At 42.0% G+C, this 23,928-nt stretch overlaps 1 protein-coding gene across 1 annotated transcript in view; it reads left to right on the top strand.

Moving 5' to 3' along the window:
• Positions 1 to 4,366: 4,366 nt before the first annotated feature.
• The window catches only part of DPP6 (dipeptidyl peptidase like 6), a 547,706-nt gene continuing 528,144 nt past the window's right edge, over positions 4,367 to 23,928 (top strand). Inside the window, exon 1 of the mRNA XM_027686849.1 lies at positions 4,367 to 4,614. Coding sequence (XP_027542650.1) covers positions 4,558 to 4,614 — 57 coding nt within the window. The 5' untranslated portion in view covers positions 4,367 to 4,557. The remainder of the gene's footprint in view (positions 4,615 to 23,928) is intronic.

Here is a 23,928-nt window from a genome sequence, read left to right as displayed (position 1 = left end):
GTCTACAGAGATGTCTCTGTTCCAGGGAGGTTTAATGCTCTCTAATGTACTTTACACTGGCATTTTCCCCATCATTACCTTAGCTTTGATTAACCTCCACTGCGGAAGCAATGAAAGGAAAGTGAGAGTGGAGACAGTCTCTTTGCAGCCTCACTGCAGAGCCACTGAACACAGTGTGGACAGAGCAGATCCAAGTGCTGCTGGGGTTATTCCTGCTTTCCAGCATTTTGCTGAGTCCACGCCAGTGGTCCCAAAAGCACAGCTGCAGTAGGAGATGCTCAGCCTTGTCTGCAGGCATCACTTTTCCATAGTGTGAGAGACCTTTGTGTGTACTGGTGGGTTTTTACCTATATTGCTGTAATAGAGACTAAAAGATACTGTGAGCCTCCTCTGTGTTGCTGTCATGAGAAGAACTGTAACAATCAAACCAAACTCTGCGTTAACTGTGTCCACTTGAGTGGATTCAAAAAGCTCAGTCAGGCTCCTGGCTATGACTAAATCATCTAATTATAGCCTTCCCGTGCTGTGCTTTTTGCATTCGTTCCTGATCCATCATTGCATTGATTTTTAGAACTGTGTTCTTTAGCACTCCGTGGTCTCAATTTTCACATCCTCCTTGTCTCCTGTGCTCTTGGCTTCTCTGCGCTCTCTGCTTGTTGACTACTGATCTTTCAGAGTGGTTTCCTTAAACCAGGCTTTTAATCACATTTCTGAGGTGGAGAGCAAGGTGAACCTTGGTGATTTCTGCAATGCTTTGACCTCTGTAAAAGTGCCAGTTCACATTTTAGTTTCTGTGGTCCTGTACTGTGGCTTTGATCTGTACAAAACAGATGCACTTTTCTGGTTATGTCACAACTGGTGTCAAAAATTGCTGAGTGATGAAGTGTTGGACTACCTCAGTCAGCTTCCTACTGAAAATATTGGAGAAGGAAATCAGTCGTGTTGTGTCTTTGCCATGTTATTGTGAAAATCTGAAAACCCCTGGAGTTCACAGAGCAGTGTTACCCATGCCCCAGACAGCTTAAATTTAGACCAAAACAGGCTCCTGGGAAGGACTTAAAAACGTTGTGAAATATTTCAAAGGTCCTCATCTAAATCTAAGTTGGAACTTGAAACTAGATGAATTTAACAGTCTTGGCAGTCCTGGTGTTTTATCTTTGGGATTTGTTACACTGGATATTCCTCCAAAAGACTCAACTTTTTGAATCAGGATAAATATGTAAAGCTCTTGATTTCACTTTTTATTTTCTCTCAATTTTATAGAGTTCTTCTGTGAAGCATGAATTTGAAGAACTCAAAAAGTCTTTGACACATTATTAAATTTCGGGACGTACTTTTGGCTTTAGAATTTTGTTTTGTTTTTAAATCTTATATCATGATTGCATGGATTTACTTTCATTCATTTTGCATAGCTTTAGCTCAGCTCCAAAAACAGATTACTAAATGTTCCCCAAAAGTATGACTGAGATTCCTTTTTAATACTGTTCTCTGCTGAGCTTATGTATAATCCTTTTCAAAGTGTAAAATGCCAAGGGATGTTTATATGATACAGCTTATATGACAGTATATTGTTGTTCCTTCACACTCCACTGAACAGTCTACGAATACTAATCTATAAATCACTTACTTTTCTCACAGGCACTGGAAAACTTTGTGCTGTTTGTGGCATTGTATGTTCTTTTCTAGATATATAAGCCACTCCAGTTTAAAAAACAACAGACTCTAATGGTTTCACAGTCGATTTTCTGCAGGAATTAGGGGCCTTCATTGAAATAAGGGCCAAGTGGTGCTGGACTCCAGAATTCTGCACAAGTATGTTCTGCTTTAGGGAAGCTGGAATTAGGCGGGCAGAGGTGGGATCTCCCTCAGTGCAGGAGGAGCAAGGAAGGACGGAGAAGAGTGGTGGTGGTTTTAATCCCAGGATCATATAGAGAGGTCTTAGCAGAGTTTGGAATTGAATGAATTTCTCTCAGATTTCAAAGTCTTCTCTTCCGCTATGCATTCAGCAGTCTCCTTTCAGGGGTTAGTGAACATCAACATGCTTACTCACATTTTTGAAAGGAAAAACCTTTTCCTATGAGGCCTCCCTGCTATCTTAGTTGGAAGCTGCTCTTTCCTGTGTAGAAGGGAAGTCCAGTGCAGTAAGGTTTGCTTTGGATTTAGGGGAGAATGGAGATTTCCATAAGTGGGGCAGGTATTAAATGGAAAAATGAGAGTGAGCAGGAGATTCTCCCAGTCTCTTTCCTCCCAGGGCATAAGAAAAAATGCACCTATATTGAAAATAGACTCCCTGCCTGCTCTAACAGACAGGCTGCAGAATGGAGAGGGGGCTGCTCCTCAGAAGGGGTAGGAGAGTGGTGGCTTCTGCTTTGCTCCAGGACAAAACTGATAAACCAGCATGGGACAACACTCCCATGATCAGTCTGTGTAATGCAAAGAATATGTTGTGACAGAAAGAACAACAAGAGTACAGATTTTTAACCTGCTCCATGTAGGGGCCAGAAGGGTTTGTCATGGATTTTAAATCTCTTTGGGCAATTTTGCTTACCCATCTCTTTCCCCCTCCCCCCCCAATTTGTTCTGCTTGCTTCTACAACTGCAAATAAGTCCAGGGACTTCTGCATGCCTCCGTGCAACAAACCATGCTGAGAGAATATAATGCTACCAGGGCCCATCAAATACACAACTCAAAGTCCGTAACTGGATTTATTAGCAGACATTTTGCTTGGGAAGATATGAAACCCAAGCCACTTGAACAGAGCAGGTGGAGCAGCAAACTTCAAATCTTAATTACTACAAAAACCTAAAAACCACTGGAGGGCTGGAGCAGGGAATAGTAATAATGTGGTATCTGGGGTGAGCGTGCTGGAGAGCCCAACCAGGGTGCCAGCACCCACTGCTCGTGGAGGTTGGTGGGACACTTGTCCCTGAGGGGGACGTATTGACAGCACTCTGAGCTAAAGGGGAGCAGACACTGCAAGATTAAGGAGCAGAGTGTGGTCATTACAACAGGAGAGCTGCTTGGAGAGGACGGACTGACCCTGAAAAGGTGGTTTGTTCCCTGAGGGACTTGTTTCTCTTACCAAACAAGTTTTTGGATGGCTGCTATTCTCTCAAAATCAGTGTATGCTGCTGACGGGGAGGGATGTTTGACAACACATGGTGGCTTTGGGTCCTCTCTTCTGCCTCAGAGCTGAAACCACATCGCTCTAACCAAGTTTACCTTCTAACTACACTTTATTCTGCTATCTGCCTCCATGGCAGTGTCCCTAAATTCATTTTAGCCACAGGGCTGGAAGATACAGCCAGTTAAAGATGTGATGGGATATGTGCACTTCGGAAATGAAGGAACTGGGCTTCTCCAAAGCAGTATTGGCTCTGGTGCATGACAAACAACCATTTCTGTTCTTAAATGAAAAAGGAGCAACATCCAGAAAAGATTTTATTTATTTAAAGGTTTTAAAGTATGCTGTAGGAATATAACACAAATACTTGAAACAATCTATTCTGGTAGATTAATCCCAAAGAAAAAAAAATTGATAAGATGAAGTGGATGCTTTTAGCCTTGACTATTCTGATGTTCTTACTTGAAAATACTGTGTGTTGGGTTTTTCGTTTGTTTGGGTTTCTTCTTTTGCTACTCTGAGAACTGAATTTCACAAAGTTTTTGTTGCAAGAAAAGAGAAGGCAGTGTCTGGCCTTATGGGCTGAAGCGAAGGGGTAGAACAGGGATAGGAAAACATCTTGATAATGAAATTACGTGGATTTTTTGTGTTTGTATGCTTAAAAAAGCCCCCAAAGATTAATCACTAAATTTTTGCCAGCAAAGCAGAGTTGTTTCTGCACGAAAATGAAATAAAAACAGACAAACAAAAAAGCCAGAACCTGAACACTGAACTCAAGCACACCTGGAAAAGGAATGATGCAAAAAAAGTAAGACCCAAATCCTGCAGCTTGGTAGTAAAGAAGCATCTGTCAATCAAAACACAACCGAGCATTTATTTCACTGGAAAGAGCTGTACTCGGTACCCCGATAGGGTCAAACCCCAGCCCTGGGGGAAACCTCGGCAGCTTTAACGCGATTTCCCACTGCCCACGCCGGGGGAGGGGGATTAAACAAAATAATACGGAAGGAGTGGGAGCCGCCGGGGACGATCCCGGGCTGCGGGACCAGCGCGGCGTGGGACGGACGGCGCGTCCCGCCGGGAGCGGAGCGGAGCCGAGCGCAGCCGAGCGAACCCTCCCCGCCGCCGCGGCCGCCTCGGAGCGCGGGGGGCGGGCAGAACAGGGCTCGCCTCGCCTCTGCCTTGGAGGGCGGGGGAGGAAAACGGTGCCGGGGCCGCGGGCGGGGGTGTTTGGGTTTTTTTTTTGGAGCCGGGAAGCGGGGAGCGCCGCCGACGAGCAGACCCCGGCGGACGGGGGCAGAGTCCCTGTGCGGAAGCAGAGTCCCGGTGCGGGAGCAGCCCTCCCTCCCCTGCCTGCTGCCATCCCCCCGCCGCCGCTCCTCGGAGTGTCGTCCCCGGACCCCAACTTTCCAGCCCGCCCGCCGGCGTCAGCATGAACCAGACGGCCGGGGTGAGCAACCACGTCCGCTGCTCTGGGAAGGGCTCCAAGGTAAGCCCGGCCGAGGCTCCGTGGGGTGCCCGGTCCCCCCTCCGCGGCTCCCGGTCCCTAAACCTGTAGCTGAGAGCGTGTCCCCCCGCCCCGGCCCCGAGCAGCAGCCCCTGCGCTCCCCGCTAGCCCATCACTTCGAGAAGTTCAGCATCTCTCCCTGGCTCCCGCCGCCGCCCGGGATGTGGAGTCGCGTCCCCGCAGGGTGCTGGGGCAGGGGTCGCTCCCGTTCCCTCCGCGCAGGGGTGATCCCTTCGGGCTGCGACTCGGGGGAGGGTGTTGGACCGGGCGCTCAGGGTGCTGTGGCCTCGCAGCATCAAGTGCTGGAACGGTTCGATCTCGCACATCTGCTTCAAATGGGATAAAATGCTTTGAAGGTAAGGATTGGTGCTGATGTGTAGCGTGGGATCAGGTACAGCTTTGTCTGCTGCTTTTACTTCTTACCGTGGTGTGTTTGCATAGGCAGCATTAAAAATAAATAACTGGGATAAAACACCTTATTATGCACTCTACTGAATTCAACAGAAATGAAATGATCCAGGTCAAATTTGCATTAACCTTTACTAGGTAGCAGTGACCATGCCCCTTACATCTACACAACTAGTTTATACTGCAGTGTATCAGTGTTGTAAAGGCAGATGCACGTGCCCTCTTGTAGGCAACTGTGTTGATGTTGTTCTTCTGCAACTCTTTGAAGTGTTTCTCAGTGTTTTATGTTTCTGTGTTATGGTGGACCACCCCCCCCCCCAAGATCTCATGTGCTTTTTGAGGCTAGCATTTTGTAAAGAGATATGATTCTATAACAGCTAATGGGATGCACCTTAAAGAAATGCAAAATTTACCTTTCACCAGAAATGGTGCCGTACTAACTTCTCTCTTTTTTTTTTAATTTTACTTCTTAATATTTGGCATCCTGTTCCATCCTTTAGACTTCATGTCATGGTGTTTGAAATGCTGATGTTGCTGCTCACCTGGTTGTGTACTTCATGTCTAGTTAGTGCAGACCTGACTCCACAAACTCTCAGGCACAGAGATTTACCTCATACCTCCCCTTCTGTAAAGTGAATACAGTTTTTACTCCTATGGTCTTTTTAGGATTAAACCCACTAATCATAAGGCTATGTGAGTATTAAAAGATGCAACATGATGAGGGCTGTGGAAGTAAACAAACAAATTAGATGAGTCTGCTGAAATTATTTGCTTAGCTCCATGACTAATCATATATTTGAAGTTGAACCCCTACATAAGCTCTTTGCATAATTCAAGGGCCTTAAATTAAAGGTCCTCTACGGATCTTGCCTGTAATTTCAATGCTGGGCCTCCTTTCTTTGCACTTTCTGGTTTTGAGTTTTGGGTTGAACAGCTAAGGTTATTGCATGTCAGTAATAATTCATTGTATCAAGCTGCTGACCTAACACTTTAGTGCAGAAGGAAGAGATGGGTCTCAAATGCATATATTCTTAGCACATGATAATTGATACATTTGTATTTGCCTTGAAGGCATCTTTGTCTCACTTTCAAGTGCTGTACAATGTGGACATTTTTTCCAGGGGAAATAAATATATTTTTTTCAAGCCAGAATATTGACGTGATTGATGGTTTCAGGTTTTAATTAAAACACAGAAAACTCCATGCGTGACTGACTTAGTTGTGAGGAAAATTGCAGAATTCAGAAATAAGAGTTTATCAAATGGGGCTGAAAAATCAAGTAACTGATTGGTAAGAGATCTGTGATGATGTAGAGAAGAGGCAGAACAGCCAAGTTTTTTTGTGACACTGACTTAAAAAGCACAGAAATGCTTGTGAGATGTTAAATATCTGTGTTTTGTTTGGTTTTTTTTCTGAATAACAAACAAATCGACCCCCAACAACACAACAGAACCACAAACAGGACTTATCTAACTTTCCTAATCTCTTGACTTTTGAACTCACAGTCAATTTTAACCAAAATTGACAGAGCAACAGAAGTGTTGCAAATGTCAGCTTGCTACAAGTGTCATGGAAATCAACTGCTTAATAGAGAAGAAGGACTATTTGATACCTGAGTAGAGGAAGAAGCAGGGAAAAATCTGCCCATCCCTCCTGTACTCACCCTGTCCCAGCACCCCAGTCTGCACACGGCTGTTGCTACATCAGGGTCTGTCCTTTGCCCATCACAGGATGTGAAAAGGTTGCGAGGGAATGGGGAAAGGAATGAGCACAAAAGGAACTTCCAGAAACGAAAGTTAATGCTGGCAAAGAGACAGCCACGGGTGAGGGCCTGGGGTCTTTGCAAGAGGGAGTGTGTTGGGCGACTATTTCATCATAAATCAAACACTGTTGTTTTCACTGCTCACAAAACAACTTGTTAGGGTTTTTTTCCCCCAAAAAGAATCACTTGTTGTGTTGTGTCAACTCAAATAGCAATGCCAGCTCACTGAGGCAAGGTCGCTCTTCTTCCTGGCTTCTTCTGAGCTTCCCTCTTGCCGGGCAATGGGCACTTAGACTTCACATTTCTTTTGCAAGATTTACGGCTTTGCTCAGTTGTGGTGAGCAAGGGAGGTAGCATTTTAAAGGAGGGATACAATTAAAGCCCTGAAGTAGATAGCTTGATTGTAAATTCAAACTCTAATAATGCACGCCCACCAAAATGTGTGTATATTTTTGACGTTTCCATGTAACTTTTTTAGCTGTTTTTAACCAAGATCTAGCTCTAAGACACTTATGAGTGCTATTGAAAGACTGTGATTTATTGTCTAGAGAGAACTATTTCTGAGAAATAGTTTGTGTACATACAGCTTCTAATGCTCATGTTTTCCTGCCTGTGACTAATCCCATTGCCTTTCCTAAGACAATTTGTGGGAGGAAGGCAAGAGGATTCACCCCAATGCTGTAATGAAAAGCTACATCCCAAGAAGATTTCTGATGTGTTTGGGTGGTTCGGGTAGTGAGCCCTACAGCCACTGAGTCTGTAAAAAACCACCCACCTCTCTTGTGTGGGCTGGGAGCAGGCTTCAACTCCAGTTAAGAAAATGCACATTATTGGAAAGTCATTCAGATTCTGGCATAAGAATTTTGGGGTCAGTTCCAAGCTGTCACATTTCTACAGATTTCTTGAAGGAATCAATGAGGGCTAACTCTGTGTGGGGACTCAGGCTTTTCATCACTGCATGTTGCAGCTCCTGGCTTTTGGCTTTTATTCAGCAGTCCAGACCCCCACCCCTATGCAAGGCACAAAAATTGTGTCTCAAATTTAGCTTCTTTTCTTAAATTAGTACCAAGGAAGATGCTGTGAGAAGGCACTTTGTTTCAGGTTGGGACTCCCAATTTCATCTGCCTTCAGGGAGGAAAATCTATGGAAAACATTGGGGGTAATTTCTTTCTTTAGAAACACACTGTATTTGGTGTCCTTTATCTGGGTACAGTGTGCAAGGAGGTGTCCCATGGAGCGGGATTTGTGGATCTTCTGTCCTTTAAGTGTTGGTGAGGATTCAGAGACCCACCAGCTTCCATTCTTCTGGGGACTGTGGTACCTAGAAGGAGATATGCTGCTCCACAGCAGGAGCCCTCCCCTCTCTCCTTTTGGAGAGAGGCCAGAGCAGAATTCAGGGCTGTTCTTTGAATGGGGAAAGACAGAAACCCACAGTGTCTCCTGAGGAGAGGGGTAGTATTGTCTATTTTAGATGAAAACACCTTTAGCCAAACCGTTGGCTGACAGGCACAATTTGGAGGGTCTGATCTAAACCCCGAGCTCTGTACAGCAGCCTCAGCAGTACATCAGGACATGCTGGTTGGCACAACCCTGCTGCTATTCAGTCCCTTCCTACTTGTCTCTGACTGTATTTTTGAATCATTGTAGCCGGTTTAGATGTTTTGTTTGCAGCTCAGTCTTGGACATGGTCAGTGTCTTCTGGATCAGGTCTTCCAAACCCAAGCCCCCTTACCCTGTGAGATGTCAGTCCAGCTCCCTTCCCACACACTCACATGAAGCTCATGGCCCCAGCAGCTCACTGCTGATGAGTACCCAAGTAGCTAATGCATTTTAAGGGTAATGCAGTCATTTTACTACCTAAGTTGCACTGATGTTTTATTACACGTTTAAATCTTTCTTTTGTGAATCTGGGCTTTGACCTCTTCCTGATTCCAATCCTGGTGTGTGGGTGGCAGATAACTGTTGTCCTGTCTCACCAGGAGTGATGAGGGTCACTCAGGCTGTATGGTAAAACGAGACAATGCTGAGTTAAACCTGAGCAAATAATGTTTCCATCTTGGATTTTGTTGGTGTTGACAGAGGACACATTTTGGACTGTAGCACATAGTAAGCAACCACCTTTTCTCTCTCAGAGTTAATTACATAAGCATTAAGAATAGTTTGTTGAATCAAAGTCTCGTGGTTAGAACATCCTCCTGAATAACTGTAACCCAACTTTTAATCAGCAATAATGAATCCTAAAGGATAATAACAAATCACTTGGACAGATTATTTTTTTCCTTACTTTCAAAGGAGAAACAATTGTCCTAATTAGCAATATTGATATGTAGGAGCGTAGGTATGAAAACAACTCGGTACAGTAATGTAATGTCTTTGTTGTACACTCTATTAAGTTGAACTGGAAATGTGGGTTTGATTGTACCCCTGGTTGCTGTCTCATTGTTTTGAAAAGAACAAAGTTAACCTATAAGAAAAGCAAATTGCTGATGTAGGGTGTTCCTAGCTGCCATGATCTAAAGGGACAGTGCAACGTTTGTACAGCTGTGGCTAACAGGTCCATAATGTCCTTTCAACAGGATATGAGAGAGTTTGTTTTTATAGTGGTTTATTCCTTAAACGATTAATAGGAGATTATTGCATCTACACTGGGTAAATCTAATTATCTTCTCTTTTACATGAACTATTCTCCTCATGTGAATTCCACTGATTTCAATTGAATTACTACTTACTTACGTTGGTTTAATTACAGAGAGATTCAATACCTCCAAAGTTATGGAGGCAATAGAGCCACAGCATTTCTATGACTCTTGGATGTGGAAAATTAAGATAAGGAAGCTGTGTTGGCTCCTCTGTATTATTGCTGAAGCAGAAACGAGTTCAGCTTTACTTGCACGTTGTATTTTACTGTGAGTGGTAAGTTACCATGTATGGGCACAGCTAAGCAGTGTATTTTCAAGTTGTCCAATTTTAATGCTCTAGTGGGAATGCAAGGTTGACTTCCCCACCTAATAAGTAGTAAAGTAGGACTCGATGTAGCTGCCGGGGCTTTAAAACATGATCACTCAGCTATCTTCAAAATCCAGCCTTGCTCAGAGGGCAGTCTCTTAGAAAGTACACTTCCATCTCAAAACAACAACCTTTCAGAGTAGTCTAATACAGCATTGCATGAGAGCCCCAGACAAGACCAAGACCTAATCCTGCTGGATGCTGTAGCCCTATACAGACAGAAATGGCTTGGCCTTCAGAGTGTTATGGTTTAAGCTGAAAATAAGAAGCAAAAAGCTGGGAGAATGGATAAATTACTCCGGTTTTACAGGCAGGGAAGTAAAGTGCTGGGAGTAAACCATCAAACCTACCAAGCTTAACAGAGTAAAAAGGATCTCAAATTCTGTGAAAATTTCAGACTGGGTAGAGATGATAGACTGAAGTTGAGCTTGTCTACCATGGAAAATAAAGCAATACTTATCATTGTCCTTTTAAGTGCCATCTGGCTCTGACATCCCACCAGCATATCCCTCTTATGAAGCATGTTAACTCTTGCCCAGGGTTAGCGTCATCAGGAAAAAGCCATGGGCAAAGAAGGGGGAGAAAACTGTAGATTTGGATCTTCTGTCCATTAGGAAGCCAGGTGTTGGCTTTGCCCTTTATGGAACAAGGTTTCATTTTGCACATGGAGTGGGACTGTGTAGTGTTGATTTAGCTCTTTCCCCTGCACTGGTTTGTGTCAGTCCTCTGTCTTCTCTGTCCCTTGGGAGGAACTTTCACAAAGCTGCACAGGCAAAACCTGTCAGAACTTTGAATGGTGAACTCTAAATCAAGAAAAATGCCAGGAGACTTAAGGAGAAGTGTTTGAAACTGATTTTCATCACATTCTCTGTCTTTCCTGTAAACTGTAAGTTTTCAGTTGACAGTATATGATATGGGTGCTGAATTTAGTGAGAGAAGTTTTGCTTCTGTTATAGTAAATGGAAAGATGATTTTAGAAATTTCTGAGGCCTTAAACAACCCAGCCTTAAGAATTTTAGGAGTTATGGCTGTGGGAAGTTCTTGACTCAATCTTTTTACTATTTCAGACAGTGAAATCTGCTTTCTCTATAATTCTACCTGTAAACCTGATGGCTTTTGGCAGTTAATTCCAGCCATGTTCCCTTGAGTTCTTCCTGGGACTGTCTGAGTGTCAACTGTCTTGTAAAGTTCCCCTTAGCAGGAAATTTTGCAAGAAGAATGATGGCAGGTCAAGACTAGAAATTTCAGTGGAAAGCTCAAATGCCCCTTTGAAGGATGGGAAGGCAAAGGGAGATGGCCAGAATGATTTTATAAATGCCCTGAGTAATCAAAAAACCTCCTGGCAGAGGTAATGCTTTCCCTGACTGGAGGGAATCTAACCACCAAATGCAATCTGGGGAAGAGCAGACTCCTCTAGTCCTGGTGTTGATGAAACATCATGTCTAGAGTATTTTGGGTGACAGGGAGCAAAAGGAGCCATGGGTTTTGTAGCATTGTGCAGGTGTGCACCAGCAAGGGGGTACTTTGCCTGGAATAACTGTTATTTTAAGGGGCTGGAGAAAGACCGTTCTGTCCCCATTAAATATTTGCTGAGAGTGTTATGGCAGGGCTGTGTGGAGCTCAAGGGGTTTCCAGTGGTGTGTGGGATTTCATGCTCCGTGTCCCTGCAGTGTCCTCAGGCACAGGGAGCCCCGAGCCCTGAATCCGAATGAGTTCTGGGCATCAGCAACAACAGAACCATCAAGCTCCCAGTTTATTTGTGGGTGCTGCTCTCTGCTGCTGTTTTTCATCTTTAATGAGAGCTGAACACACCATAAAATTTTATTGGGTGTTTATGCTAACAAAATTAACTAACAGTTGGTGCTTTAAAAATGCAACCGGAGCTCTGAGCGCTATAACTGGGAATCTGCAATGGCTTTTTAACTGGCGTAGGACAGAGCAAATGTGCGAGTGCCAATGCCATTTAACAGCAAACCATTTTATATTAACTTTTTATTGACCAGAACTGATTAATTGAAATTTCCAAAATAAATCTTAGCACGATATGTTCTTAAATGAAATCAGGTTTTCAGGCATTAGATAGCTGGAAGCTCTGTCCAAATTGTGGGGTTAATTTATAATACCAAGGCTAATGGGCTGATAATCAAAATAAATTAGCTTAGCCACTTCAATACTTTAATGCTTGAATCAAATAATAGGAAGAAGATTTATTTTACCATTTTGATGATTGTGTTTCCCAATAAAATAGATATAATATCGTGCTGTGAGTGCTGTGTGGATCACTTGAAGCCACAACTTCAATGGGAGTACAAAGGACCTCTAGGCTACAGAAAAAAAAAAAAAAAAGAAGAAAAGGGATTATCTCCAGACTCGATTTCTTGTTCAGTAGAATGGATTTGGTTTATTTCTATATTAATGCTGTTAAGTGAACCTAGAAAAGTAATTTGCTTTCATTCATTTATTTATTTAGTGCTTTTCTTTATTTTCATGCGGTTTTCCCATGCCTATTGTGGAGAGTTTGGTGTCTCTGATCTTTACAGTATACTGGGGATTTTTATGCTGGTTTTAAAATGAGCAGATTGACATGCTGGGATTTTTTATTTTTTATCAATGAAATAGTTTAATCATCAGGTAGCACTGATTGACCACATATTTACCTGGGTATAGTTAAGGACGATTTACATTTCATGGCATTGACATAAATAAAGTTTGGCTAAAAGACTTGTGGTAGCACTTGAGGAGAATGTCCTGATTCCTGGATTAAACCCTGAGTTACACTAGGACACTGCCTGAGTGGTTTAGGCTTTACATTTTCACATTTTTATCATAGGTCATAATTGATTTTCAAGACCAGACACTTCTGCCATCAGGAGAATGTTCTTCAACCTGCTTTTAACTCCCAGCGTAAGCATGGTCTTGGTGATCTAATGTAAACTCAGAATAAATATTCTACCCTTGCTCTAGTTTCTTATTGGTAGAAGCAAGGATGGGCACTTCCCCCGCATGGAATATGAGCCCTTTGGTGGAGGATAATAACTTGGAAACCCACTAAGTTTTGTTCCCATTCTTATTATTGGCCTTATGTTACTGTACTCAAAATCTGAGGATTTAGCAAACTATAGTGTCAGTTTGCCTTTGGAATGAAGGAAAAATGGAATAGGATGGAGAGAGAAATAGTAGTTTGCACAGTCCCTGTACCATGATATGCAACCCTTGCTCCAGAAGAGGACCTTGGAGGGAAGGGTACCCAAAACAAAGAGTTGCGTTGCAAGCGCGGAGCACGTGGAGGATAAGAAGGGAGCACATCAGTTTTTCAGGTCGCTTGAAAGGAAGGCTGTTAAAATTATAGAACCTTGGGTAATTTAAATAGAGAGCATGTGCAACCCTCCTAGGTGTCATGCCTTCAACTAGGCAGAATGAAATAATCTGCAGCAAAGTCAAGGCTTGTCCTGGGTGAGAGCCCCAGGGAGAGGGTTGGATGCTGTCAAAGGTGATGGGCACTGGACTCCTCTCTGCTCTGCTGGCAAGCTGAAAAGGGGCAGGACATCAACACTGAAATCAGCTGACTTGCTTATTTGCAGATGGCATGTAAAATTGGAATGCTAGGAAGAGGCTGAAATCGTGGCAGACAAATGTGTTCTGCTGGTGATTTATTGCTACTCAGGGCAGCAGACACACCATAGGATTTATAATTTTTTTTTGATGTATTAGTTTATGCTTCAAGGCTTTTGACTTTTCTTGGACTTTCCATTAGCATCCCAACCATCCTAGTGTTTGCAGATTTTTAGTGCAGTTCTGTATTCAAGTCAGATTTTGTGAGATAATGACCTCACATAGAGCCTTTTCCACTGCTTTAACTCTGTTTTCTTAAGTGGGCGATCAGAGAGTTTTTCATAGGTTACAAGGCCAGGAAAGGTCCAGCAACAGGGACTAGCATCACGTTATTTCTATTGCAGCACTCTGTAAGAACTATAGTTGCATATTGGGATTCAATTAAACAAGAAGCTCTACAGCCAGAGAGCATAACACTGCTTCCCACATCAAAGAACCCACATCTTAAATGTTTTCATTGCTTTTATGGTCATCCCTCAAATTTAGGACTTTATTTTTCACTCTGTATTCTCTGTGCTCAGCATTCATTTCTGTGTCTGAGCCACTGATTGTCATGGGGCTTCTCTTGTGCTGATTAACGTGTCTCAGGGTTACATCTGGAGCCCACAGAAGGCAGGCAGTATAATACATTTTCCTTGACACTCTGTGTTGCCTCAGTGCTTCACTGCCAGTCCTCTCGTCTGACCACCCGTTGCACAATTAATCTGCCAGCAGAGGCCACCAAAGTTTTTCAGTCACTTACTCCATGTCTAGCCACTGTTTATTGTTAGAGATCTCCTCCAGCAGGTCAGGACTATCCTTCAATTTCCCAGGTCCCGCTCTCTGCATGCTCTGTACCCTCGCCTTTTCTGATTTGTTCCAAATTTAATCACTTGAGTTGTCTTGATATTGCTACAATTCCCTAAGGCTGCAGCTGTATTACAGAGCATATCTGTGCCCTGTCTGTGTCTTTCACTCCCTAATTTAGGGTTCATTCCCACTTCCTTCCCATGCCTGCTTTGCTACTATTATTTTAGGTGTTGGGTTTTGGATGTTTTTTATGGCAGGGGAGGGCACTGGATACTAATTTATTTTTGGTGAATAAAACCAGCTGATTTTTCCTTATTGTAATACTAAGGGAAATTAGCTTGTGTGTTGGTTTTTTGTTTGTTTGTTTGTTTATCTGTGTATATTGTTGACCATAATGGGTTTTACAGCACAAAAAAATAAACCGCCTTGCTGGTTTATCCAGCTCAGGGGCACCAGAGGGCTGATGTGGATTGAAACACAGATATCTTTACATGGGCCACTGAAAAGGCAGGGATGGCTCTTGGTCACTGCAGCTTGGGCTTTTGTGAAGGTATTTCAAGTTGCCACTCAGAAGCTTCATCCAGAATTTCTAGCCATGCATGATCATAATGGAGTTGATGAAGGTATTAGTCAAGGAGGAAGGGAGAAAAGAAGTTGTTTATGGACCTTTGAACTCTTTATTTATGGCAGTAATTCAAGTGATTGGGTTTTTTCTCTTTTATCCCTTTTTATTTTTTTTTTTCAGAAAATTTCAGTGCTTTTTATGACTTTAATGGAAAGGGATCAATACTGTGCACCATCTCAGCATTATGATAAAAATGCTAAAACTATCTTTGACAGCAGAACATTGTAATAGATCTCCAACAGTTGGCCTTCCTCATGTACTTTCCTGCTGTAGCTTCGTTATATTTTACAGCATATATTTTTCACCAGAGGAATTCTGATTGGCAGCTGATATGGACTAGCTGAAAGAGGGAGATTGTCCTGGGTTTGTTTAAGCACAGGAGGGATGTCCATGTCTAACTTCCAGTAATGCCAACAGAAGCAACGTGCCTAAACCTCTTGTGTGCTGATGGAAGAATTGCCTCTAAAGCTTTTTCAGAGGAAGACATAAAGTTTATTGAATAATCACTAATGAAGAACTATATAGTTCCTGGTGTTTAAAATTTTAGTGATTGTAGAAAAATGAGGCCTCCAGCACTTTAAATTATACTTTGTAGAGACATTACCACAAATGACTTATTCTTTCTTGAAAGCTCCTTTCTTATTTCCTTGTAAGCATTTGTTAGATTTGGATTTTGATATGGAGATCATCAAGAAGAAAAAAAAAAGAAATCAATATTTTCTTCAATAGAAGTTGTCACTTATATACTCTCATGCTTTGGAAATAAAAATTGAAAAGAGCTAGGACATAGGTAGCAAATTACACTGTGGTCCTACCACTGTTATTTCCAGACTTAGCAATTTAACTAAGACTGTAACAATATTCATATGAATGTTGACTGTATTTAACTGGGAAGTAGTTGTCCTTTGCAGAGGCCGAGGTGCACAGTTGCACCCAAACACTAAAATAAGATGATAAAATGTGTTATCAAAGCAAAGGTGTATGTTTACATTGCGTGCTAGAAAAGGTAACTACTGCACCACGAGTTGTTTGAATGCCAGCATGTATGATCTTGTCAGCAGCACCATGGAGTCCAGGCGATACTGTTTGCCAAAAAAGATACTGTTTTGAGGAGTGGAAAGGATATACTGGAGCATGCCTGCAAGGACATCTCCTTTCTGATGTGTAAATATGAACAAATCTTCACATTTTGGCTGTGTGTTTCTGCGTGCTGTATCAGCATTCCTGAGCACTCTATAACAGCATTCCTAAGAATGGAATTCTATGTATTTTTAACATTTTTGAATTAATTAATAAAACAAAAAAAGATAGAAAAGTAAAAAGAAAAAGTTTATATCCAGTGTTGCTGCAGAGGTGAAAAACTTCCTTCAAAGTGCTGGAGAGATATTGCAAAGAATGAGTTCTCAAAAAGGCTGAAGCTCACTCTCTGCACTAACTGGGTAACCAGTGTAAGGTGATCCTTGAAGGATAGGACTCACTTTAGGATTACAGCACCAATATTTAGACATCTTATTTCTGCTTACCTGTAGCTTAGGGGCAGGATTTTTCTCATTAGTGCTATGTGGGATGTGCCAGGTATTCTTCCAGCTGCTGTACCACAGGGACATAAATGTACCACAAGTCTTGTGTCTACCAGCACCAACAGTGTGTCTTGGAGGTGCTGGGACCTCTCAAATGATGCTGGGTGTCTTCGTTTAGGCAGTGGAATTGGACAGGCAATACCTAAGCTCCCATCATAGTCAGTGGCACGCAGTCAGCAGAGTCTGGGGAGTGATGAAGCTCACTGAAAGGTTGCTGTGGGCTGGATGCTCCCTGACTTGGTGCTTATATTCCATTGACTTTTTTTTGCTAGATCCCTGTTGACTATAATAGGAGTTTAGACACCTGGTACACACATAAACACCTAAACGTAGACATCCTAATCTCAAATTGCATCCCTCTTGTACCATCAGCCTTGTCTACTGTGTTACTAGTTGTCAGTGAGGCTAAGAAAAGCTGAGAAGAATTATGGTATTAAATTCTTTCCTGCCATTTCCCAAGAGCCAGAACATTTCTTGTGGGTCCAGATGGATGGCTGAATACTAGAGTGTAATCGGCATAGCTGAGAGTGATTTATCTGTAAAAATACAAGGCACAGCAGTGAGAGTTGGGGAAAAACAGACTGGCTCTGTTTTCCTAAAATTCAGGTTTCAGAAAAAAATTGTTTATTCTGTTCAGGGTAATTGTGGCAGCAGACTTAGATTGATGTCTGCATTTCAATCTTGATGAATCCTGGGAGAGGCAGCCTGTTGTCTGGACCAAGAGAAAAAGGATGCTTAACATGAATTTGGAGATACCTTTTTTTTTTTTTAAAGTCCAGTCAATCCAAACAAGTTCTTTTGAAATAGGTGAATAAGGATTGCAAAAATGCTCATATCAGTGCACAAAAGGTTTATGAATCTCTGTGTGGAGCAGAAGGCAGATGTAGATAAAGCAGGCAAGGTTAAATCATGCTTTGCCTGTAATTGTGAGCGAGATATCAATGTCGGTGTCTCTGACTTTAGGTTCCTTTGGGAACACTGTCAGGCATGTTACAAACATTAGGTAGTCAGTTACTACTCAGGCCGTGCCTTATTTTGTAAATTTTGCTCCAAATAAATTAATTCAATAATGAGATCTTGTGTTGAAAAATACACTGCTTTTTGTTGATACCATTTTTCTTTTTTTTCGCACAGCAGATTACCCTCCCCTTGCTGCTCCAAGAACTAAAGATGGGGTATTTACTTCATAGTTCAAAATGAAGGCCAAGGCTCATTCTCCACTCCCTTAAACATGGAGTTTAATGCCAGCATGGTGACATTTCCCTTAGTCCTGTTGTCATAACTTCAGTGGGCATAATTCAGCACGTGGCTGACAGTAAAGAAAAATCAGACTGTGTCAGTATTGCTAACAGCTCTTGTTATACAGTCAGTCTCAGCACTGTTAAGTCTTAGCACTTAGTTCTACCCTGGTTCTTTAATATTTAGGAAAGAAGATCTAAATTATTTAGACCTCTGAGAGAAGCAAATGTTGGGAAGGTTATTTTGGGGGAAATATAGCTGGTTTAGTCTTTTTTTTCCTGGTAGATAGCTCTGGCTTGTTACATTTAGAGGGTTTTATTTATTTAGTTGTTCTTTTAAAAGAAGTATAAAGGTATATTTTTCCATTTAGAATTAATTCTATGGCCAAGTGACAGAAAAAAAAATTGTAAAAATCAGTGGTGAAAACATCAACTCCTAGAGAAAAACATGGACACATTAGAAAGTTATTTTCAAAACTACCAGAATTTAGTGAACTGTGTTTTAGAGGCATTATCCTCAGAAGGGAGGAGATTAGGAGTGAAGAGACAGTCATCAGCTGGGATATGTCTGTGAGCTCCATTGCTATAATGTTTTGGCTCCTCAAAACCTCTAATGAGATTTGCTTTAGATAACTGCTGATTGCTGTGGATTGGATTGGATTACATTAGATTAGTGCTACTCCAGTTTTACAGACAGTGGAACTAAGAAGCAAGGACAGCAGGGACCAGATTTTGAAAGATATTTTGTCACTTTTGTATTTAAACATGACATTCGGTGTTCTCTGCACAATTGTTTTACATCTGATGGGAGGTCTTCGAGAGCTCTTCACAGTCTCTTTTTTTTACTTCTATTTGGTTTTTTTGGGCATCCATGGGATGCTTTCCTGAAATTTAGGCCATGTAATTTGGAATCCCACCTAACTGCCCCAGGCACCTCCAGGCAGTCTGTAGAAGAGCAAAAGAAAGGAGTCCAGTTGTCTGTCAACAAACCAACCACTCCTTTATGTTTCCTCTGGATGGCAGAAGGAAGCTGTTTGTACTCAGGTTATGTAGTGGCATCCCTGGAGACCACTGGCCATAGCTGGTGGCATGTATATCTCTGGAAATGTATGTTCCTTGGTACTAATCTAAGAAAATAAGTTAAATTTTTGTGTAATTAGAACTGGGGACCATATATGATAATGAGAGGATGCTCAACAATGGTATTGATGGAAAATTTTGCGAACTAAGTCCAGAAGTGTCATCAGATTCTCTGACAGTAACTCTGAAAATAGCCAAGGTGCATCAGCAATGAGCTACATGACTTCAACAGTCTTCAGAACTTTATAATAATAAAATCATAGAATAGTTTGGAAGGGCTAGAAGGGACCTTTAAAGCTCATCTAATCCAACCCCCCTGCAATGAACAGAGACATCTTCCACTAGATCAGTTGCTCAGAGTCCAGCCTAACCTGACCTCGAATGTTTCCAGGAATGAGGCATCCACCACCTCTCTGGGCAAACTTCCAATGCCTCACCTCCCTCACAGTAAAGAATTTCTTCCTGATATCTGACCTAAATCTACCCTTTTTCAGTTTAAAGCCATTTTGCTTTGTCCTAGCACTACATGCCCTTGTAAAAAGTTTCTCTCCAGCTTTTCTGTGGGTTCCCTTTAGGTACTGGAAGGTGCTAAAAGGCCTGCCTGTAACCTTTTCCAGGCTGAATAGTCCCAACTCTCTCAGCCTTTCCTCACTGGAGAGGTGTTTCATTCCTCTGATCATTTTTGTGGCCCTCCTCTGGACCTGCTTAACCCATTTGATAGGACTGAGTTACTCAAGGCCTCTTACATGTCCGAGGTCAGTGGGGTACTTGAAAAAAAAAGGTTTTCCAGATGTCCATCTAAATACCTTAAAAGAAAGGCATCAGCTTTCTCTGACTCTGTGGGGATAAAATGTGACCAGGAAAAAATGTGTCACTGGGCAATGTGAATCCAGAATGGGTGAGAGTCTCGTCTCAGCCCCAAGGGAGAGAAGGGTGCAGAATTAGAGGTGTCTCATTTTTTAGCTTTTATCAGTGGGCTGCTGCTGAGCAGTTTCAGGAGGTTTCAGGCTAGATTTCAGGAAGTCCCTGTGCAGTGAAATGAAAAGATCCTATTTTGAGGTGTTCAACCTGAGCAAGGCAGTACATATAATAAGCAGGGGGAGTTGACTTTACTAGTGTTTTTCTCTGTTACTAAGTTTTCCATGGACTTCACACTAAAAATTATAAAGTTTTCCTTTGCTTAAAACATATTGTAAAATATCGTATATATCACACAGGTAAGGAACACTGATGCCCAGAACTTCTGTAGGATAAATACAGAATACTACTAATTGTTTATTATTTGTAAGGTCACAAGCCTGCAAAGGGTATTTTCTGGGATCTCCTGTTTCATGTGGTCAGGACTGATGGCTTTCTGCAAGACGTGCCCCTGACATGCAAAAACACACAAATCCTTCACTTGGCTTGGAGCAAAACTCCTCCATGACGTTTCATTTGCTCCAATTTGCAAAGCCTTGAAGAAAATCCACTGAAAATCTCCCTTCTTTGCTTTCTTCCCATGTTTGCTGCATTCAGAGAGTAGGAGCAGAGGGCTCTGTGGTGACCTGAGTGTTTTAAACTCTGTTTTTTTCCTGAATGCTGCTTGGCACCTTTGCACAGAGGATTTCCATGCCCCAGCACTGTTTATGGATGGGGAAGCAGAGATGCCTCTCTTGAGAGAAGCACTGAGGTCTCAGCATTCAAGCCCAGGTTTTTGCTTACTTGAACACTTACATGCTGTGCTAATCACTAGATTGCTCTGTTTCTGCTTAAAATACTTTGATCATGAGATTTTGGCATTTTCTCTTTGTAATGTCCCTGCTTTTCCACTTCCTACGTTACATAAAGGAAAAAGGGCAATGGAAGTTTTTGGAATACATGCATGCTTAATTTTCTGTAAGCTGACTTGTATCCTCCTGCCTTGCTGTGGTTTGAAGTGAATTTTAAATTTTCAGAGCAGTGATATACACCATTAAAGAGTTTTGCTGTCTAACCGGGCACAGTGCTTCTGCAAAGCTCCCTCTTCCATCAAATAAAGATGAGAAAGATATCAGACTGAGAAAACCACACTATTTAGGAAAGAAGAGCTTGTTGTATTGATCCAGAAAAAGGGGCTACTTTCAGAGCATCGTCTTCACTTGTGCATTGGTTGCACTCATGGACTGATAGTCACCAATAGTTGTCTGTTAGTTTAAGATCATAGTCAAGCCCTGTGCTTGAGGGCAAAGTTCTAGGAAAAAAATGTGCTATGCGAGCAGTTACAGCATATTTTGACCTTGATCTTTGTGTACAGCCATATACCACAAGGGAAATTCAGGAAAGCATAGGGAACAGAGATGACTCTAAGGCGGCTCAAGCAGGCATTACCTTCCAGCATCCCGAGAAACTACTGCAACAGCCGGAGATCAGCAGTAATGGACCAGTTGAGCAACACTGTCATGCTGCTGAAATGTCTGAGTTAGGTTGGAACACAGAGTACCTATCTCTGACGTGCCATTCTCAGCGGGAAGCCCTTTCTCCTCCACTCTGGGGTGACCTTTATGTGTGAAACTTGAGGCCAAAGAGGAGTTGCAGCACTGTGTTTTTGCAGCTAGTGCAGCTCTTTGCAGAACGGCCCTTCTTACTCTTTCAGGGGCTGCCAAACATTGCAACCCCCTCTGCCACAGGGTATCAGATATCATGTCCATGCATTTCCAGCTGAGCAAACTCCCTGAGCTCTTTGGCCTTTGCAACATTCCAGGAATGGAGATCCTGTTCTCCACGGGATCAAGCTAAGAAGTCCTCATGTGCCAGTGGCAAGTAGAGGTTGCTGTGACATGCAGTATTTATCATTCTGTCTACCTTCTGTGCTACCTCTAAGGCTCCTTCTCTCCACCTGCTTTGAACAGGTCTCAAGCCTGGCTGGCAGTCAGGACTGTTCTGTGTAATTTGGTTTCATCTTTTTGCAGCAGAATATTGACTATTTTCTTATAAACCCCAGATGTAATAATAAGTTGAATACTGAATTCAGTGCCTTTCTCTTCATAAACTTTAATTTTTGCTGCATAATTGAGAAACTGTATGATTTTTTCTCTAGGGAAAATAAATATAGTTGGTCCTAACTATTCTATTTTTGCCTGTCCCTTGATTTTTAGGCTATGATGTAGTTTCAGTTCATTTTGTGATGATATGTTTAGCACTTGGGCTGGGTTTGCATATTTTCACGATGAGAACAAACGTCAAACTATCCTTTTTTTGATTCTCTTGACCTTTTCAAAGGTGACCTTTTGTCTTGACCTTTCAACTCAGATCTTGGCCTCTCTTTGGTGGGTTGAATGGCCAATATTTGCACCCATTGACTGTTGTCTTGGAATCTGAGGGGTTTTTGTTTCCAACCCAAGATTCCCTCTGTGAGGGACTGTTTCCAGAAAAGCTTTAGCCTCCCAAAGGAGAAGAATAAGGCCATTTATTCGACAAAGTTAGATATCTGCATATCACTTTTTAAAAATCCTTACCAGAAGATATATACTACTTCTTTTTTTATTTTTATTTTTTTATTATTATTTTTTACTGTGTAATTAATTAATTTAGATTTTTTTTTGTTTGTTTTAAAAAAAGCTCCATTTCATAGGAGAGAAGAATTTACCATGACATCCATTTCATCTGCTCAGGCTTAAGTTGCAATCTTTTTCATTTTCCGTTACTTCTGTATTTCTCTTTAAAAGTTCCTTTCACAGTGCACTGAGGATGGAAAAAGAAAAGACATGTAGATATTTTATATGCTAAGGAGGCTACTTCAGACAGAGGCAATTAACTGGCACTGTAAGGCTCATACAAGAAAATCAGGAGATGTGAACTGAAGATCAGCCTTTGAAAATGTGGTTAACAGGCAGAGCTTGAAAGCCTCCTGCTGCAGCAGACTGGGCTGAGGGCATGGTGGTTTGCTACTGGGTCTTAAGCTGTTTCCTTACTGCAAACCAAGATGAGGACCTTGGTTCCCTCTATCCTCAGATTGACAGGGATGGGGTAATTTTGCTCCGGGCTGGATAGAGCAGCCCAGAAGTCTCTTACATAAAGGTAGTCTATTATTATTTTATCTTTTTCTTTTTTTTCTTATATCTCACGTATAATGTCCTTCATTCATAAGGGAAAAGCATCAATATGTTTAATGATATAAACCAACAATTTAATGGATTTGATTGTACAAAGTTCGATGGCAAGGTACGCTTGCTTGTTCACTGTATAGAGGATGGGGTCAGACAGAACTGTCAGGAAGACCTTCTCATTGAGTCATGAGGTTTAGGAGGGAACCCCTTGCATTCTCAACTCCTCCTCAGAGAAGAGTTTAGATGTGTCTAGATCCAGACTTAGTCCCAGACTTGGTCAATAGGTCATGCCTAAAGGATTATATGTGCACAGTCAAGCCTTTATATCACTTAGATAAGATTTCATAGTTTCAGTAGTCTTATTCCCAATTCACTTAACGGGTATCTGATGTGATAAGGATTACCTCAGCCTCAAGGAGTTACACTGAATGGGGTTCAAGTACTGATGAACAATTGGAGGACATTATCCTCCTTATCTTGTCTTAGAGAAGCTTTGAGCTCCCTGTCATTTGTGCTGGTATATATCCTCTTTTGAAAACACCTGGTGTTCCAAATACTCTATATTCTACTCACTTTCCTAATTAGTATGGCTTTTCATATCAATTACAGAGATTTGTGGTGGTTAATTATGCAGGTTACTTGCTCAGGAGTTGTTGACCTGGAGAGATAATTTCTTTGGTAGAGCCTGAACTTTTCCTTCCTTTCTTCCTTTTTTCCTTTAGCTCCCTCTTAACCATCAATCTACTCTGTATGAGGTGTCGATTGCAGATCTGGCGAACTCAAGGGCTACTTCTATGAACCAAACCTGTTCTTTTTGTTTCTGTAGATGGAATTCGTGGACTAAAGGCTGTGGGTTCAGTCATCTTTTGCAGGAGCTTCTCTAGTTTTGAGTGTGTTTTATTCAGGGATTTCGGTAGGTGTCATTCATAACAGAAAAAATTCAGTACCTGTTTGAAAGCTGCAGAATAAAGTCAGACATTGTAGCATTTGTGCCTGTAACACAGGCTGCCCACGCACGGATGTGTCTAATGGAAGAACAGAGGCTGCATCTCTCAGTAATAATGCAGTGCCTTATTACTGTGACTCAGTGTTGACTGAGCTGGCACAGTTTGGCTTGAAGTATTTGCAGGCA

The sequence above is a fragment of the Neopelma chrysocephalum genome, unplaced genomic scaffold (assembly GCF_003984885.1).
Source record: "Neopelma chrysocephalum unplaced genomic scaffold, ASM398488v2 Primary Assembly neopelma1_72, whole genome shotgun sequence".
In the NCBI taxonomy this organism is placed as follows: domain Eukaryota; kingdom Metazoa; phylum Chordata; class Aves; order Passeriformes; family Pipridae; genus Neopelma; species Neopelma chrysocephalum.
The sequence above is the reverse complement of the archived record's forward strand: the minus strand, read 5'-3'. Positions and strand labels throughout refer to the sequence as shown.